Below are 20,043 nucleotides of genomic sequence, written 5' to 3' on the forward strand. Positions count from 1 at the left end.
AAGTTCAGAAAGGAGAATGACTCCCTTCCCCTTTGCTGGAATATCATTTTCCTAAACAGGCATTTTCTTCCTGTATAAATCCCAAGTTTGTCCCTGTATACACATTAAAAATATTCCTCATGCTTTTTTAAATTGTCTAGGTTCCCACGGTTTTCCCCAGGACTCCAAAGATACCCAGAGAAGGAGACTTTCAGATGATGTAAAATTGGGTACCAAGAAGGAAGACTTTGGATTGCTGGGGTTGACAAGGTGGGAACACACAGCCTCATGTGATTTCACAGCCCTGCGAAGAGGGACGTGACTCAGCAGCACAGACACCTGTGGACACACACAGGTGATGAGCTGTTTTTGTTAAGAGTCACATCTGAGCTTACCTATCAGGGCTGTCAGAGGCACACACAGAATCAATCAGCCCCACATCCAAGGTGCCCTGGAAAAGAAGTAAAGAGAATGAGAGAACCACTAAAGTAGGGTGCACACTACAGTAACACCTCTAGCCCACAACTCCCAATCAGACAGAAAAGGCTCTTTTTAACTTCAAAATAATAGTTATCTATGAGATGACTCCTCTGTTGTGTGAGTACAAATAGCCTCTACACAGGGCAGAATCTATAGCCCATTTATTTTTAAAAATTACGAGTTAATCATTCCCTCTTGTCCTTTCAATAATTTCTTTGTTTTTAAAAAATATTTTACTAAATTTTCTACAAGTACCTCTATTTTAATTTAATTTAACTTGTTTGTTTTTGAAACAGAGTTTCACTCTTGCCCAGGCTGGAGTGCAATGGCGTGATCTCAGCTCTCCACACCCTCCGCCTCCTAGGTTCAAGTGATTCTCGTGCCTCAGCCTCCCAAGTAGCTAGGACTACAGGTGTGGGCCACCACACCTGGATAATTTTGTGTTTTAGTAGAGATGGGGTCTCGCCATGTTGGCCAGGCTGTTCTCAAACTCCTGGCGGCCTCAAGTGATCCACCCGCCTTGGCCTCCCAAAGTATTGGGATTACAGGTCTGAGCTACCACACGCAGCCCCTCTTATTCTTAAAATATGTTCAGTGAACAGTGTTTATGACCTTCTTTCAATAGTACAGATTTCCTGAGTATATTGTGTCCTTTGATTAAATTTTACACTTCTTCTCCTAAGAAACTTTATTTCAAGTTTTTCTGTTGAGGAAATAAAACTTGATTTCCAAAGTAGGGTTTTGTAACTTTGTGTATGTGTTTGGGATAGAGGGAAGACAAATAATACAATTTAGATTTCGGCCCAGCTCAGTGGCTCACGCCTGTGATCTCAGCACTTTGGGAGGCTGAGGCACGTGGACGGACTGAGCTCAGGAGTTCCAGACCAGCCTGGGCAACACGGTGAAACCCTGACTCTACTAAAATACAAAAAATTAGCCAGGTGTGGTGGCATGCGCCTGTACTCCCAGCTACTCGGGAGGCTGAGGCAGGAGAATTGCTTGAACCCGGAGGCAGAGGTTGCAGTGAGCCGAGATCTCACCACTGCACTCCAGCCTAGGTGACAGAGTGAGACTCCATCTCAAAAAAAAAAAAAGAATACAATTTAGATTTAGATTTCACCAAGTCCTTTGAAGAGTAAGTGTAACGTGTGCTTCCGTGACTTCATAAAAAGGAGGATTATTTCTTTTGTTCTTTTAAAGGTTTGAGGTGGGAGAATCGGAATGTATTACCACTTATAACTTTCTATAATTTATTCATTTTTGTTGTTTTAGGAGACAGGGTCAGGCTGCTGGAGTTCAGTGGCGCAATCATAGCTCACTGTAGCCTCGAATTCTCAGGCTCAAACAATCCTCCTGCCTCAGCCTGCTAAGTAGCTGGGACTACAGGCACATAACACCACGCCTGGATAATTTTTAATTTTTTTCATAGAGGCAGTGTCTTGCTATGTTTCTCAGGCTGGTCTTGAACTCTCGGCCTCAAGTGATACTCCCACCTCAGCCTCCCAAAGTGCTGGGAGTACAGGCATGAGTCACAGTGTCCAACTTAATTTACTGTATTTATTATTGTATTATCATATTGTACTATTTATTTATTGTATTGATTTTAAATTCGAATGGTCCTGTTTTTCTCCTTAATTATTCTATATTTACCTTTTAAAAAAAAGACTGTCTGGAAATTCCCAATCTTTCCCTTTTTTACCATCCTGACGCCCTCCCCGTGCCTGCCCCTAGACGCCCCACCCCCATCCCAGGCAGTGCTCCTGTACCACAGCATTCTGTGGGTTTGCCTGCTCATCATGCATCTCCTGGATCTCCTGGTCCGTGGACGCGTGGACCTGACTCAGCACGCTGAACCACTGGCTGTGGGGAAGAGAGAGCAACTGTCAAGGAGAGGCCAACCTCATACTGGCAAAGCAATAGCGCCCTACTGCATGTGCTCTGTGAAAATGACATCTCTAAGCACCCTTGCTTTTAATTTGATTACTACTTAGGGGTAAATGTCGGTTTCGTTACCAAAGAATAAAGTGAGAAGAAGCAGATAATGTACCTGTAAATGCCTTTTAGTGCTATATTATGTTCTAACTTTAGGTCAATGGACGGCCTTTTCTCCAGGTCCCATAGACCTTTACAGACATTTGACGATGATGAATGAGTTCCTTGAGAAATTAACAGCAAATAATAAAATCCTCAGTTCTACCCAGAATACTTATATCAAGGATCCTTACTTAAGATATTATTTATAAACTAGGGAACATTCAGGTGCTTTTTCTGTTTTAAAAAATAAATTTTAAGGTGAGAAGATCAATATAGGTTGAGCATCCATAAACCAAAAAAATCTGAAATGCTTCAAAATTCAAAACTTTTTGAGCACCGACATGATGCTCAGAGGAAATGCTCACTGGAACATTTCAAATTTTCAGGTTAGGGATGCTTAACCGGTAAGTCTAATTAGCAAATATTCCAAACTCCAAAATCTGCAACACTTCTGGTCCCAAGCATTTTGGGTAAGGGATACTCAACATGTAATGGAGAGTATCATATTGGAATGGCCACTAGATGTCTTTTTTTTTATGAGATGGAATTTCAGTCTTGTTGCCCAAGCTGGAGTACAACGGCACAACCTCGGCTCACTGCAACCTCCACCTCCCGGGTTCAAGTGATTCTCCTGCCTCAGCCTCCCGAGTAGCTGGGATTACAGGTGCACACCACCATGCCCGGCTAATTTTTGGTATTTTCAGTAGAGATGGGGTTTCACTATGTTGGCCAGGCTGGTCTTGAACTCCTGACCTCAGGTGATTCACCTACCTCGGCCTCCCAAAGTGCTGGGATTACAGGCATGAGCCATTGTGCCTGGCCTAGATGTCTATTTTTTCTATGTATTCCCAGGATGGGGTTTTCAACCATCTAACAGCATTTCTACTCAAGTCAATAAAACCACAGGAGAGTTGGAAATGAAAAATAACTCTTTTAAAGTAGAAAACTATTTTGACCAGAGAACGCTTCCATCTTTATTTCAAATGAGTACTCTCGCATTCAGCCTCATCACAATCAGACAATAAAGGAAAACGTGTCTGGGCATGGTGGCTCACACCTGTGATTCCAGCACTTTGGGAGGCCAAGGTGGGAGGATGGCTTGAGCCCAGGAATTTGAGACCAGCCTGGAAAACTTACTGACGCCCAGTCTCTACTAAAAATAAAAAATTAGCTGGGTGTAGTGGTACATGCTTGTAGTCCCAGCTACTCGGGAGGCTGAGGCAGGAGGATCACCTGAGCCCAGAAGGCCAAGGCTGCAGCGAGCCACGGTTATTCCACTGAACTCCAGCCTGAGTGACAGAAAGACTCTGTCTCACAAAAAAACAAATACAAAACGAAACAAAACATGTCAACTTAAGAAAAATCAAGCAGAACAAAGCATCAGGAAAATGACCACGAACAGACATGCATCCATCTAGCATTTACTGACCAACTACAAAATGTGAGCACTATCAAATATGAAAGAGACACTAGGGTATCCTTCTCCTGCTGGGGGTTTATAAGACACAAAATATATATATACTCCTACTATTTAAGGCAGAGGGGAAAGTACTTGGTATCCAATGGCATGTTTAAGTTAAAAAAATGACACCATATGTAAAGGTAGGCTGTGCAAATGATTTACAGCAAAGCACTAAAATCTATCTTGCGTGCTTCCTAAGGGAGAAAAATGACTACAAACTTGAAAATATTCAACATATACCAGAGATATGCATATATCTTGCATACAACAAGGAAAACACTTCAATAGAAATTTGCAGTATCCATTCTGGTTAACCAAACAGCAAGACTTCATTGCTTTGCTTATCTCAAAAATATTCCAAATTAAACATTGAAAAAGACATACATTCAAGTTGTAGGAATCACATACACAAAGGCATAAAATTTGTTGCACTTTCAATCCTGTCTAGATTAGACTCAAATTTATAAATTTCTTCTCTTGAATCAAGTATAACTTGGAATCTGAAAAGGAATTTTTTTTAAAAAAGTGTTCCACTGGTCAGGAGAAAAAGTCCTTGGCTAAAATATTCCAAAGGTTAAATTTAGCAGGTTCATCGTGGCATAAAACAGACAGGGCAGCTGCCAAACGCCGGGCCTATAATTCAGCTGAAAAGCTGCAGGCATTCCCTGGGCCACAAACAACCACATGTGGTCTCCAGGAGTCCCAGACAGAATGATGGGCTATAATTCCAGGTTTGCTTGTTTTTCCAGTTTGTGTTAGAATTTATGGGTCTAAGCAGGGTTTTAGTTTGTTCCCATGGGAAGAATTATTTTCTGGTGTCTTTACCCTTAATGTTGCTACCGTGGTATTGTATCAACTCAGAAAGATTCAAAGGGCAAGGGGTAGCGAGGGGTCCTGAGAACACACTAGAAGGTCCTAATGATCTTGGGGCTGAGAATTGAAGAATTAGGCTATTGGATGTTACCCTTGTAAATTAAGATGTTCTCAGCCAGGCACAGAGGCTCACGCCTGTAATCCCAGCACTTTGGGAGGCCGAAGTGGACAGATCACCTGAGATCGGGAGTTTGAGACCAGCCTGACCAACATGGAGAAACCCCGTCTCTACAAAAAATACAAAATTTGCCAGGTGTGGTGGTGCGTGCCTGTAATCCCAGCTACTTGGGAGGCTGAGGCAGGAGAATCGCTTGAACCTGGAAGGTGGAGGTTACGGTGAGCCAAGATTGCGCCAGTGCACTCCAGCCTGGGCAACAAGAAAGAAACTCTGTCTCAAAAAAAAAAAAAAAAAAAAAAAAGATGTTCTCTAGCGTTGCTCAGAGCAGATGACAGATACCTCCAACATAACCCTGCAGACTCACAAACTCACAAGCTGCAGTAATAGACAGGACAGACACTCCACGGTGTCAGATCCACAAGGTGACCCTGTGATCCATCACACTGAAGAGCAAATGCTAAGTCTCTTAATTTTGTGCTATGTCTCCTCAGCACTCCAGCATGGAAACCTGAAGTCCAGGAAGTTACAGACAACTTGCCCCAGCCAATGAAGGCCTCCACCCTCTTCTAATCTCAGCCAAAAGTTAAAGCTCCTTAGGAGCAAATGTTTTTAAGAAGTTCAATGTCTCCATTCAACAGAATTGAGGTTGCCCTGCATTACAAATGATACTAACCGTTCTCTGTACCCTAGTCTCTTATTCTGCAAAGTATGGATGATGGTAATAATTAATGTCTACCTTGCAGGATTCAAGAGAATCAAAAGAGTTAATATTTATGAAGCATTTAGAACACTTCCTGAAATATTTAGGTATGAAACACTTAGAATATTAGCCTGAAATATAATTGTGATTACTTTTGCACCAAGCTAATAGTAAGTTCTGTGTAAGTTAGTATCTCTTCCATCGAATTCTTCAATATTAAGATCTTTAAAACCCCCCAATGCCATAGCACTATCAGTTACTTAAACAGCCATCAGTTACTGCTCCCTGCCCTTTTGGTCCTTATGCAAACACAAATGATTCACTTTCAAAGTTCAGAAGCTTCCAGAGGGTAGACTTTCAGCTTCATGCAGCTGTATAATTTACACATGCTACCGGTGACAGTAGCAGCCTGAGACAGATGACAATAGGTCTGTCTGGTGGCACTGGAGGCTGGAAATCCTGAACCCTGTGCTGTACTTGAACACATTTGCCCAGGGAAAGATTCCCCAAGGGACAAGTACATCAATCCCGTATGACTCTTGGTTCTTCAACCATCCTAACAGAAAGTCAATTAAAATTTTCCAAGGCCAGTACGGTAAACAGTGCTCTGTGTGATGCTCATACCTGTGCATGAAGTAACACGAAGTCGACAGTGCAGACTCACCTGGCATCTTCTGGGGACTCTGCAATCAAGTGGAAAGTCCTATCAGCCATAATGATGTCGATCCCATTCTCCTTGGTGGTGTTATCTATGATCTCTCTGCAAAGGAGCAAAAGCAACAAACGCACATCAGGAACACCAAATTCTGAATGACTGAGGAAAGCAATTAATGAAGCCAATGACTAGAGCTGGGAACTGTCTGTTCCTGAAGAAACAGTACACAGCTGGCTCTCCATATCTGCGAGTTCAGGATTTGTGGGTTCTGCACCTGTGGATTCAACTAGCAGCAGATCAAAAATAAAAATCCAATTTAAAAAATGATAATACTACAAATTAAAAAACAATACAGTGTAATGCATTTGCATCATACTAGTTATTGTAAGTAATCCAGAGACGATTTGAAGTATGTGGGAGAATATGCATAGGTTACATGCAATGACTACATCATTTTATAGCAGGAACTCGAGCATCTGGGGATTTTGGTGGCTGCAGTGGGGTGGGGAGTGGGGTGGTGGTTCTGGAACCCATCACCAAAAGACATGGAGGGACCTACAGTGGTTTTCCTTTTGGCAATGATGAAGATTCCCTCTAGGGGGAGCCAGTCTCCTCTCTGCTGCCCAGGGAGGAGGCTGCTGGTGTGGCCAGGGATAGCAGGGTTCCCCTGACTTCTCTAGGGGAGAGGCTCTCTCCCCTCACACTGGTCCGCCCAATGCCCACCCCTGCTCAGGACCCAGACAGGCCTGGGGCAGCAGCCCCCACTCCCGCCTGCAACTTCCTTTGGATCCTTTCTCAAATCTACAAAAGCCAACCTTGGCCTGGTGTGAGCTCTTTCCCTAATTCATCACAGCTCTCTCCCAGCTTAAGGCCAGGGCATCTGCGTCTGAATTCTGCTTGAGATGTGCACATTATTTCCATGAGGGGTGCTGGGAGTGAGGCGCAGGATTTGGGTGTGTCTGGTCTCAATACCAGCTTGATCTCATCTGCAACCCTCCCTAAACAACACTAGAGAAATAAAATTGGTGAACCAGGTTAACAAAGTCAGGGTAAAACAGCAGCAGATGTTAGGATCAGACCAGAGATAGCAATACGTTTGATGAAGAAGGGTTTGGGGCATAAAGCCAGCTTGCTGTGATAACTAAAGAAGTGCAAATGTTCGGCCGGGTGCGGTGGCTCACGCCTGTAATCCCAGCACTTTGGGAGGCTGAGGCGGGCGGATCACGAGGTCAGGAGATCGAGACCATCCTGGCTAACACAGTGAAACCCCATCTCTACTAAAAATACAAAAATTAGCTGGGCGAGGTGGCAGGCGCCTGTACTCCCAGCTACTCGGGAGGATGAGGCAGGAGAATGGCGTGAACCCAGGAGGTGGAGCTTGCAGTGAGCCGAGATCACACCACTGCACTCCAGCCTGGGCGAAAGAGTGAGACTCCGTCTCAAAAAAAAAAAAAACTACAAATGTTCTCAATAAAACATGTATTTTACAGCAAGAAAACTAAAATAGTCTGGTTAGAAAATAAGTATTATCTGACCTCATAGCTAGAATCACTGAGATGAAATATTTTTTAAAAAATCAAGATCAGGGCCAAGCGTGGTGGCTCACGCCTATAATCCCAGCACTTTGGGAGGACGAGGCAGGCGGATCACTTCAGGTCAGGAGTTTGAGACCAGCCTGGCCAACATGGTGAAATCCCATCTCTACTAAAAATACAAAAATTAGCCAGGCGTGGTAGCGCGCACCTATAGTCCCAGCTACTCGGGAGGCTGAGGTAGGAGAATCGCTTGAACCCGGGAGGCAGAGGTTGCAGTGAGCCGACATGGTACCACTGCACTCCAGCCTCGGTGACAGAGCGAGACTCTGTCTCAAAAAAAAAAAAAAAAATTATGATCAGAACTATTGCTGATATCACAAGAGGACAACCAGCTACTCTAAGCCTTCTTAACAGAAATCAATACCAACACCAGTGAAGCACTCTTAAACAGAAAGAAAACCTGCACTCAATCACTCTCTAGGTCTAATGACCAATTCACAAGAAATAAATGTAGAGAGAAACACGTTCAAACACGTGCCCATGTAGGGTTGGTGAAATCTAGAAACCATGGGATAAGCGAGCTAACATGTTCCATTACAAATAGCAAGTGAAAGAAAGGCAGAGGGGGCATCTGTACATTAAGAGACTTGAGTGATCCAAAAACCAGTGACAACATCTAGACCTCATTTGGATTCTGACTTGAAGAAAGTAACTATAAAACCAACCCAAACCAACAGGAACACTACCACCTCCACTTACAAGGAAACTGCAGGCCAGGCACAGTGGCTCACGCCTGTAATCCCAGCACTTTGGGAGTGTGAGGTGTGCGGATCACCTGAGGTCAGGAGTTCGAGACCAGCCTGGCCAATATGTGAAACCCTGTCTCTACTAAAAATACAAAAATTAGCCAGGCATGGTGGTAGGCACCTGTAATCCCAGCTACTCAGGAGGCTGAGGCAGGAGAATCGCTTGAACCGGGGAGGCAGAAGTTGCAGTGAGCCAAGGTTGTGCCACTGCACTCCAGCCTAGGCAACAGAGTGAGACTCGGTCTCAAAAAAATAAAAATAAAAAAATAAGGCCACTGCAGAAATCTGAACAATGACTGGGAGTTTGGATAATATTAGGAGCTAACATTATTTTTTTAACGTGATAATGGTATTGTGATTATATATTGGAATGTTTAAATGCATACTAAATATTTACAGAAGAAATTATATGATAGGGACTTGCTATAAAAGAAGGTAGTTTGTTGGGGAAGCGGACTGGATAGAACTGTGGATGAAACACTCTTGGCCATGGGTGGATAGCCACCGAAAGCTCTGGAATAAGTCTGTGTTTTATTATATTCTTCTACCCACTTTTGCCCATGATTGAAGTTCTCCATAATAATAACTCACTGTTCCTGTTCTATAGGAGGTGACAGAAATGGCTGAATAAGAGCTAACATGTCCATAACTCAGTATAATTCTGATGAAGCACCTGAGAATAGAGCTTTTATTAAGCAGCATACAAAGTGAGTTGCAAAAGAAACACACATCAATGTACTCTGGTGAAATTCAATACTACGCCTCCCTCTCTCACAGCTTCTTGGTGCTTGTGGCCCCTTCTATGGGATAATTAAAGAGAAACATCATGGCCGTAATCCCAGCACTTGGGAGACCAAGGCAGGCGGATGGCTTTGAGCCCACGAGTTTGAGACCAGCCTGGGCAACATTACGAAACCCCGTCTCTACTAATAATACAAAACATTAGCCTGGCGTGGTGGCACACACCTATAGTCCCAACTACCCGGGAGGCTGAGGTGGGAGGATCACCTGAGCCCAGGAAGTTGAGGCTGCAGTGAGCCGAGATCGTGTCACTGCACTCCAGCCTGGGCAATGGGAGTGAGACCCTGTCAGTCAATCAATCGATCTATAGACAGATGAGGAACATCATGGTATGTGAGGCTGAGAGAAGATGGCAGAGGCAACAGAGCCACCATGCCTTGCTGTGAACACCTGCAGGATTCAGACCCAGGATTCTCACAAGTGCACTCCCGCACCTCATGAACTCCGAATGGACAGCCTGGAAATGTCCAATATTCTGCCGTCTGCAGAGACATGAGATTTCCCTTACAATCAAATACATAAAAGACTTTCCTCTCCTCATTTAACTTTCCACTTTACAATGAAAACTTTTCTGAAGTTGCGGATGCTGGCTGATTAGAAACATTTTACTTTTAAGGCTCCTGACTTCAGGCATTAATTTGATACCTCAAAGATTATTTTACTACTTTTCTAAATATTTGAGGTCACTCAGTTTTGAGTGGAGTATGGCTACAGGTGATCCCCAAACATGTTTTTAGGCTTAGTATCTAGTTACCCCAGAAAACCAGCTGCCTGTAACTCCCAACAATTTTCTGGAAACATTACTTAGTCTTTTAACAAAAATAATAGGCCCTCAATAGTCCAAAGCTTTGGTTCTATAAGGGTGTGGCAGCAAAGGGGGCATGTTGGATTTGAAGACCAGCCCTGTTCCTCTCATTGCTGGGAATGGGGATGGCTAGTATAACCAACACTGGTATAACAGAAGACAAGTGATTCATTTCAGAAAACTCCTCCAGTCTGTCTGCTTTTAATTTAGCTAATTTATCTGCTGGCAACAGCTGGAGTAAGGAATTGAAAGTGATACATTAACCCATAAAAAGACTCAGCCACTTGTTCCAAATTCACACCATTCTTCCTCCACACATACAATTCCGTTTCCACCGGGCAACTTCCAGGTCCAACTGGCTGGCCATCTTCCAAATGACAGCCACATGTCTGAGTGTAATCACAAAAAGCAAAGTACTCACCGATTAAATCTTGCTTCCCAGATTCCTAGTAATTTAACCCACTGAACTGAATTATCAGGACACCTACTACAGGCTACTGCCGCTGCAAGGAACTTGCACAGCGTGGCTCTGTGACCACCAGCGTAAACCATCGAGCAACCTATCGGGCCACAGCCAGGCTTAGCAACCTACTTTGCCGTTCGCACTTCCACGGTGCCCTTGAGCTTCTCCTCGCTGTCGTTTTCAAAGTACATCAGCTTGGACTGGCGGAGGACAAACCAGCGCTTCTTCCAATTTCTCCTGGACAGCGTGGAGGAGCCCCCACCTTTTTTGTGGAGCCAGCCTTGCTTGAGGGCCTCCTGCTTGGAGCGGAACCACAAGAAGGTTTCATCCTTGAGGACGCACCAGCGGCGCTTCCAAGAGTTCATCAAGCCACCTGTTCCCCGCAAGATTGGGTAGAGAGGGATGAAAGAAAAGTCAGTCAAATTGGATGACAACAACATGCATAGCAGGTGTTAAGGTCTAGCCGAGCTTAGACTCTGCCCCAGCTGTAGCACCGCAGAGACCCCCTCAGTGAGGAGTGGCACTGCTAGCTCATGTCTGGGGGCACCACACAGATGTCACACCAGCTGGGCTAGATTACACGAGAATCCTTCTATCCAAAGGAGTTCCTGCTCACTTAGCTGAGAAAGCTTTGAAAGGAGCCAATAGAAAAGCAAGTAATGAACTGACAGCAAGTAATGAACTTGACCAAAGCCAAGGGTGAGAACCATGTCCCTATGTATGGATCAGGCTTATCTCCAAATGCCCCAGAGAGGGAAAATTATTTTAACATGGTGTCAAAGTTTACCAGTTTCTTTACCCGTTTTTTGGGCCAGGAGCGGTGGCTCATGCCTGTAATCCCAGCACTTTGGGAGGCCGAGGCAGGTGGATCATTTGAGGTCAGGGGTTCGAGACCAGCCTGGCCAACATGATAAAACCCTGTCTCTACTAAAAATACAAAACCTAGGTGGACGTGGTGGTTTCGTGCCTGCAATCCCAGCTACTTGGGAGGCTGGGGCGGGACAATCGCTTGAACCCAGGAGGAGGAGGTTGCAGTGAGCCGAGATTGTACCACTAGACTCCAGCCTGGGTGACAGAGTGAGACTCCGTCTCAAAAAATAAACAAAGTTTACCCATTTCCTTCCATATTTGGTCAATGTGCGAACAAGAATTATCAGTGATTCCAGGACTGACTGATAAAGTTCAACTTAGATAGGTAAAGACAATATGGCTTTTTGGAGAAAAACATCTTTTCAAAGAAAAGCATCATCTGAAAATGGTTTACAGGTATAAGACTGAGACTACGAAAAAAAAAAAAGCAAGAGTACAAACTACACTAAGATTTGAACTGAAACATACAGATGTTATCTTTCATAGGATAAAAAAATCTTGCTATGCTCTTCCAGGAGGATAATTTTGTATTCCAGATTCCCCAACCTGCTCAAGATCAACATCTTACACACATCTGTTATTATAAGACTGTCCACACATTATTTTCTTTTGACCAACCAGTAATGAAAATAAGGGTCATTTAAACATGGGATATTTAAAGTAAGTATAATCCTATCCTTTTATGCGTTCAGTGTGTGAAAACCAGACAGTGCACTTGCTTCACTGAACTTTCTAGACTCCTCTCCCTCCTTTTGTCCAAGAGGCCCCTGCTCATCTAGCTGAGACATCTTTGGTAATTGTGCCAAGCTGCAGAGCTGTGTCCTAACATACGGCAAACTTGCCAAGGGCTACCAGAATGAAACATTATTAGTGTTTTGATTTGTGACTTTAATCTGGGTTTCTCAAAACAAGCCTGGAGGAAAATTGTGCAAAGTTATTATCTTGTTGTTGTTAAATGATAAAGCTTATTCACAGTTGTTTCGAAGATTAGAACAGTCATCACAACAGCCCTCACCATTAGTTTATTTAATCTGTTGTTCTGTTATCGATAGCACTCACTCTTGGCCCTCCCTTTGCAATTCCAGGCCCTCTCTTGATAATTCATCACTTAGAGAATCTACTTAATGCTGTAATTTCCTAATTGCAAACATCTTTAGTAGGTTATTTGGTTTTAAGAACTTATTTATGCCCATAAAATATAAACTGGTGATTAGATTTTCTTTTTCATTCATTAGTTGCTCTGAAACTTTTTGGCTTTAATTAAAGTTTTATTAAATATTAAATGATGCTGCATTTACAAAATAGCTTTATTAAGAGATGCCGAAAACTCACCCATTTAACTTCTTTGACCCTGATTTTAATACTTTGAATGTATCTTTACTTTTTTCCTACTCTTACTGGTTTTAATCCAGTAACTGTATAATAAATCAATGCTGCTGGGCGTGGTGTCTCACGCCTGTAATCCCAGCACTTTGGGAGGCTGAGGCGGGTGGATCACAAGGTCAAGAGTTCAAGACCAGCCTGGCCAACATGGTGAAACCCCGTCTCTACTCAAAATACAAAAATTAGTCAGGCGTGGTGGCGCGCACCTGTAATCCCAGCTACTCAGGAGGCTGAGCCAGAAGAATAGCTCGAACCCGGGAGGCGGCAGTTGTGGTGAGCCAAGTTCGCACCACTGCACTCCAGCCTGGGTGACAGAGCGAGACTCTGTCTCAAAAAAAAAAAAAAAAAAAAAAAAAATCAATGCCATACATTAAAAATAAGAGGAATATTGAAGAGAATTTTCAAATTAACTTAGGGAATCAAAAATTGAGGAATGGGAATTATATATTAGTAAAAACAGTTAAGATGATTTCTAACTGAGAAAATCTTAAGATGCTATGATTAAATACTTAGATCATAGCCTTGGATCATTAGGTTCTGATTCGCAATGACATTTTTTCCTTTGTCAGGTGTTCCAGTGCTGCCTACATCACCCTCGATGTTTTGCATTCCAACAGTCCTACTAAAAGTCTCCCCTAAACCAAACCTTCTAGGGGTTTCATGAGCACTGTGGGGCCCCAAAGCTGAGGATGGCAGAACTCTGAAAGGCAAATGACTGATAGTCGTCACTAGACCCATGTTTTCTAAGAGGAGCAGGTGAAGCAAAAAAGGAATCCAGCAAGCAAAGCCATAAGTGAAGAAAACAGAAAAAAAATATTGAAGACAACAAAAGGAAAGACATGGAAAAAAAGGTAAAGAAGCTAATAGAAAAGAGAAGCACAGAAAGAAAGAAGGGAAAATTGAATAAAAGGGTTTTCATGGCTGGGTGCGGTGGCTCACTCCTGTAATCCCAGCACTTTGGGAGGCTAAGGTGGGCAGATCACAAGGTCAGGAGTTCGAGACCAGCCTGGCCGACATGGTGAAATCCCGTCTCTACTAAAAATACAAAAATTAGCTGGGCATTGGTGCGTGCCTGTAATCCCAGCTACTCAGGAGGCTGAGGCAGGAGAATCACTTGAACCCGGGGGGCGGAGGCTGCAGTGAGCCAAGATTGTGCCATTGCACTCCAGCCTGGGCAACAGAGCAAGATCCTGTCTCAAAAAAAAAGGTTTTCATGGTGGTGAAGACAAAAAAAAGAAAATGTAAATGTAAATGAAGAAAGATGGCAGTAAAAAGGAAAGTGAAGAAAAGGGAAGGAGAAGACAAATTTAAAAATCAAAGATGGGAGAAAGCAAGAAAAGGAGACCTGGGGAGGAAGGTTCTCATATCCCTGTCCATCCCCACGTTCTCGACTCTCTCCTCTCTCCAGTCTAGGTCCATGCGAGAAACAGGACGGTCCCTTCTTTTTAACCATCCACGTAAAACTCCTGCCCAAAATTGGTGATGATTATGGTTTCTTATTATCCCTGTCACTGAGTTACGAGTCAGAGTCAAGTACAGGAACAAAGCATAAATACAAGGTCCCAATTAAATAATGAAATAATTTTCTGGCCAGGCATGGTGGCTTATGCCTGCAATTCCTGCACTTTGGGAGGCCAAGGTGGGAGGACTGCTTGAGGCCAAGAGTTGGAGACCAGCCTGGGCAACACAGTGAGATTCCATCTCTATAAAAAATTAGCCTGGCATGATGGTGTGTGCCTGCAGTCCTAGCTTCTAAGAAGGCTGCGGCAGGAAGATGGCTTGAACCTGAGTTCGAGGCTGCAGTGAGCCATGACCACACCACTGCCCTCTAGCTTGGGTAACAGAGCAAGACCCTGTCTTAAATAAATACCTAAATAAATAGATACATAAATAGTAAATAATTTTCCAAAAGGAGCGTGAGTCAAAGCCCCTAAGTGTTAAGGTTCAGCAAAGTATATTCAAAGGTTAGTAACAATCAAAGCATACAATGCAAATGCTCATGATGAAGTAGGTATGGTGAGCAGTTCAAGCGAGCAGTGGACCTCAGTGAGACCTCACTTTCTCCCATGTATAGCACATCCTTTTAGGCTCTCTAATATCCCTGGCAGGAGAGAACATGCAGTTTATCATGAGAATGGGTCTCGACCAATTCCAGCAGCAGCAGCAACACATACATTGGTTTGTATGTCTGCATATGTGAGAGAGAGCAATGAGACAGAGACAGAGAAGGAGACAGTGAAAGAGAAAGTGGGAGAGAGAGGGAGAGAAAATAGAAGAAGGATGAAGAAAGAGCTAAGAAAGGAAAACGAGACAGGGAGAGACAGAGGGGAGAAGGACTGATAATGGAGGCAGTGGTTGCAAATACTTTGTCCTGCCACTCTGCACCAAACCAGGGGAGTCACAGCTGTGTTCATGCTGGTAGGACCACATCACCCGTGTCACACCAACATGACAAGGCGTCCCTTCATTCATCTAAGTGGCCCAACACCGAGGTAAGGGTAGGTAGAATGACTTTCCCAGTCCCCATCCATCAGCCCAGATACAATAACACCTCCGTTATTTCCCACCCCCATCCATCAGCCCGGATAAAATAACACCTCGCTCTCCCCCTAACCCAGACTCCACGGCAGCTGCAGTCATACCTTTCATGTACAGAAAGCTGTGGAAATATGGCAGAGTGACACAGCTGTACACAGAGTCACGCCGGTACGAAAGCTCATCGTCTGTATCAAACCTGGAATCAAAGTCCTCTTCACTATCTTCAAACTGGACCGAGAGAGAGAGAAGCCAATGGTGAGGGAAAAGGTCACAAAGCAAGCCACGAAGATACCCAGCATGTATCATCATTGAAAAAAATACAGAAACACAGCTACTCGAGAGGCTGAGTCAGGAGAATCACTCGAACCCAGGAGGCAGTGACTGCAGTGAGCAGAGATCACGCCACTGCACTCCAGCCTGGGCGACAGAGCAAGACTCCATCTCAAAAAAAAAAAAGAAAGAAAAAAGAAAAAAACAACTGATAAAGAAGCAATACGCCTGATTTACGGTAGCACACAAATAATTCAGAATTAAAAATACCAACTTTTAAGGTCAAATGGTCAGTTGAATTGATACATGAAAGACAAGATATACTTGAATCCAAAGGCTATCTGCCCTAAAACTAACAATGCTTTTTAAGGCTATAATTTTAATCAAACCATGCAAGAGTTAACCCCCTCTGAATTACTATGTTAAATATATTTTCAAATCTTTGAAAGTTAAGAGAACATTCAATGCAAGACCAAAGCGACAAAATAAAAGTAAACTACAGATAAATCCAGAAACTGGAAAGAGTGCATTTAAGCCCTGCAGCTTCTTCCTTTACAGCCACTACAAGAAATCACATCGTGTGGTTCGGGTTGTGAAGTTAGTGTAAGGAAAGTTTGCCAATTCACCCCTGCCAAGTCTTGTTCCAGTTTAGGGTGTGTCTTCATTTCCTAACGCAGCACGGCAAAGCTAAAAGTTCCATTCAAATTATAAAAAAAGGGAAGGAAGAAATAAAATAAAATAAACAAAAGCTCCATTTAAAAAGCCAGTTTTCGGCCGGGCATGGTGGCTCACGCCTGTAATCCCAGCAACCGAGGCAGGTGGATCACCTGAGGTCAGGAGTTCAAAAGCAGCCTGGTCAACATGGTAAAACACCATCTCTACTAAAAATACAAAAATTAGACGGGTGTGCTGGCGGGCATCTGTAATCCCAGCTATTCAGGAGGCTGAGGCAGGAGAATAGCTTGAACCCGGGAGGTGGGGACTGCAGTGAGCCGAGATCCTGCCAATGCACTCCAGCCTGGGTGACAGAGAAGACTCCACCTCAAAAACAACAACAACAACAATAAATAAATAAATAGCCAGTTTTCTCAAGTCTTGGGCACAGTTCAGCTCTGGGCTTTGTGCCAAAACTGAAACAGGCACATCAAAGTTCTACTTATGAATGCAATTGGCTTACGGAATAAGAAAAAGGTTTAAGCTGATCTCTAAAACCACAACTCTGCAATCTTTGCACAGATATCTTATGGCTATCTTCATTCAACTCGAGGATGCAACAGGGGTGGGTGTGACCAGCCACCTATTTCACTGGGACATGCCAGGCAGGTACTCACCGAGGACTGCGCCCCCTCAGAGCTGAACCGGTAGGCACCTGAGCTGTTGTAGGTTCCCACAGAGCAGCGGTAGTCGGGGGACCACTGGCTGCCACAGGAGTTGGAGAAGGTCACGCTGCTGCCGGAAGTGATGGCACCATCCTCATAGTCATCCTGGTCGTAGTCATAGTCGCCATCTGGGGAGGGCAGGTCCCCAGCATTTTGGGGCATGCAGTAGGTGGACTCACCACTGGAGGAGTTGTGTAGGCTCCCAGAGTCCTGCACTGATGGGGCGAGAAGCACCGTGCTGTCCGCACTGGGGCTGGTGGGCACCACCGTGTCGTTCATGTATGGGTCCTCCTCTGAAGAGTCGTCGCTGGTCCGGATGCCACTCGTTCGCTGATCTGAGTGGCCGTGCTCGCTGGGGTTGGGGGAGTCCTTGAAGGCGTCGTCGTCGGCTTCGAAGCCCTCATCGACCTCTTCCTCCGGGTAGGGCTGGCTGAAGTTGAAGTTGGGCTTCTCCTCGCATGCGCTCGCAGCCAGCTCGCTGGAAAATTCGCTACCCACCGACAGGGACCGCTCGATATTCCGGACACACTCGTCGATCTCGTCGAAATTGAGGGACTCAAGGAACTCCTGGGCCGCCCTGCACGCTTCCTCCTCCAGCCTGCGGAGCTCCTGGTCCCGCCGCTCCTGCAGCTTCTGCAGGGAAGCCTCGGTCAGCGACAGCTCCTGCTGCTCCTTCATGCGCTGCAGGTCCTCGATTTCTTTCTCCAGACGGAGGATCTCTTCCACCTGCTTGTTTTCCTTCTGTTTCTCCAGTTCACGGGTCAGTTCAGCTTCCTTCTGGCTCTCCTGCAAGGCTTCGAGTTCTTGCTGCTTCCTCATTTCTTCTTCCTGGACAGAAGCAGAAGGGAGATTTCAGAAGGCTTCAGTACAAAAGTCCAAGCATAGCTCCCACTTTGCAACCAGGATGAAATATGGTCATTATGAGTTGGACTGCGTCCCCATAAAGTCTATAGGTTGAAGTCCTAACCCCCAATACTGCAGAATGTGACTGCATTTGGAGATACGGCTTTTAAAGGGGTGACTAAGTTAAAATGAGTTCACTAGGGTGGGCCCTAATCCAAGATGACTGGTGTCCTTTTGGGAACAGAAGACTAGGTCACACAGAGAAAAAAGGCTGCGTGAGGACACACTGGACAGACAGCCACCTGCAAGCCAAGGGGAGGGGCCTCAGAAGACATCAAACCTGAGGATACCTTGATCTCGCAGTTCCGGCCTCCAGAGCTGGGAGAAAATCAATTTCCACTGTTCAATCCACCAGTCTGTGGTACTTGGCTGTGGTGGGCCTAGCAAACTAACACGCTGGTTATACTGATTTAGAGAAATTATACTCTTGTGATGCACACTGAAACCTCAGCCATTCACTACACTTTACCCAAATGTAATGGGTCAGAAATTGCATCATAAACACATCCTCTTAAATTGTTCTTCCTGTTATCTTTCTACTTTAATGCAGTTTTGATTCCTAGAGTCCAAGCGTTAGAAGTGGAAGGGAAGTAGAAACACGAGAGGCTAAGTTGTCACTGCACTCATTACCTGCTGGGCGCGGAGCTCGGCTTCTCTTCGCTCTCTCTCTCTTTCTCTAAAAATAGTAGAGAAAAAGTGAAAATCAACAACAATAACCCTAGAACCACTTTTCAGAGAGATCTACCTTTTTAAAACAGCTTTGCCAAAGACAGAAAGCATGAAAGACAGAGTCCCTTCCTCTGGCCGTGGATTTATTCTGTATGAATAAAAATATTCACAGAACTGGGTCTTTAATGCTGCCAAGGAATTTTATATTCTAGCCACCAAGAGTTACTGTTTCAAATTGTAGGTTCTGGGGCATCTGCTGGGATTTCTGGCCGCACAGACAGATCCCGAGCATAGCACTCAAAATGTATCCTTTTGTTTCATCCCAGCAAGAAAGGTACTGTACCTTTCTTCTTCCTCCCGTTTCTTCTTTTCTTCCTCTTCCTGTTTCTTCTTTTCTTCTTGCTCCCTTTTCTCTGCCAGCAATTGTCTGTAAACTCTACGAGCAATCTGACCTCTGAGTTGCTTCTGGAAAACTACGGCTGCCTTTTTCAGGTGCAAAAATCTCCTCCTCAGAAGGAATGCTCTGTAATTCTTCTGTATTATCACCACACAATAAAGGACCTTTCTGTATTGTTTTCTGAAAATGAAAGAAAACAAGAGAATCGGCATTGAAGTAATGAGCTATTCAAATGAGCTCACATCAAGCTACGAGACAAAAGAGGACCCAGTTTTAGAATGATACTCTCATTATGGAAACTGGAGAGAACAAGGAGGCCCCTTTGGTCAAAACAAAACAGAAGAAAAACAAAGAAATAACAACAAACAAAACTAAAGTAAGAAGCCTACCACTATCTCGGCTAAATAAACACATAACCCCTCATGTTGGCTTTAAGTAGTCTTGGCAGAAAGTTGGGTAAATAGTTCCCAAAGAGATCTGATATATTCTCCTGTTCATATGAAAAAAATCATCACAGCAGGACAGCTTTGTGCTTCAGAAAATGTAACATGTAGCGTTTCACGGGCATAGTGGACGGAACTAAAACGCACATGAAGAGAGTTGCCTCAGGCCAGGTGCGGTGGCTCATGCCTGTAATCCCAGCATTTTGGGAAGCCGAGGCAGGCGGATGGATCACGAAGGTCAAGAGATCGAGACCATCCTGGCCAACATGGTGAAACCCTGTCTCTACTAAAAATACAAAAATTAGCCAGGCGTGGTGGCATGCACCTATAGTCTCAGCTACTTGGGAGGTCGAGGCAGGAGAAACACTTGAACCCGGGAGGCGGAAGTTGCAGTGGGCTGAGATTGCACCATTGCACTCCAGCCAGACGACCGAGCGAGACTCTGTCTCAAAAAAAAAACAACAAAAAAAGAAGTCACCT

General features: G+C 44.4%; 1 protein-coding gene across 2 annotated transcripts in view; it reads right to left on the reverse strand.

Annotated features, from left to right (window-relative positions):
• MYO10 (myosin X) overlaps nt 1-20,043 on the reverse strand; it is a 268,244-nt gene that overhangs the window by 17,825 nt on the left and 230,376 nt on the right. For both annotated transcript variants that reach the window (XM_054489918.2, XM_063664676.1), the window contains 8 exons: nt 19,067-19,300; nt 18,685-18,730; nt 17,104-17,979; nt 15,607-15,730; nt 10,841-11,084; nt 6,311-6,406; nt 2,226-2,319; nt 375-430 (listed from right to left, as the gene is read on the reverse strand). In XM_054489918.2, coding sequence (XP_054345893.1) covers nt 375-430; nt 2,226-2,319; nt 6,311-6,406; nt 10,841-11,084; nt 15,607-15,730; nt 17,104-17,979; nt 18,685-18,730; nt 19,067-19,300 — 1,770 coding nt within the window. The remainder of the gene's footprint in view (nt 1-374; nt 431-2,225; nt 2,320-6,310; nt 6,407-10,840; nt 11,085-15,606; nt 15,731-17,103; nt 17,980-18,684; nt 18,731-19,066; nt 19,301-20,043) is intronic.

The sequence above is a fragment of the Pongo pygmaeus genome, chromosome 4, assembly GCF_028885625.2.
Source record: "Pongo pygmaeus isolate AG05252 chromosome 4, NHGRI_mPonPyg2-v2.0_pri, whole genome shotgun sequence".
Classification (NCBI taxonomy): Eukaryota; Metazoa; Chordata; class Mammalia; order Primates; family Hominidae; genus Pongo; species Pongo pygmaeus.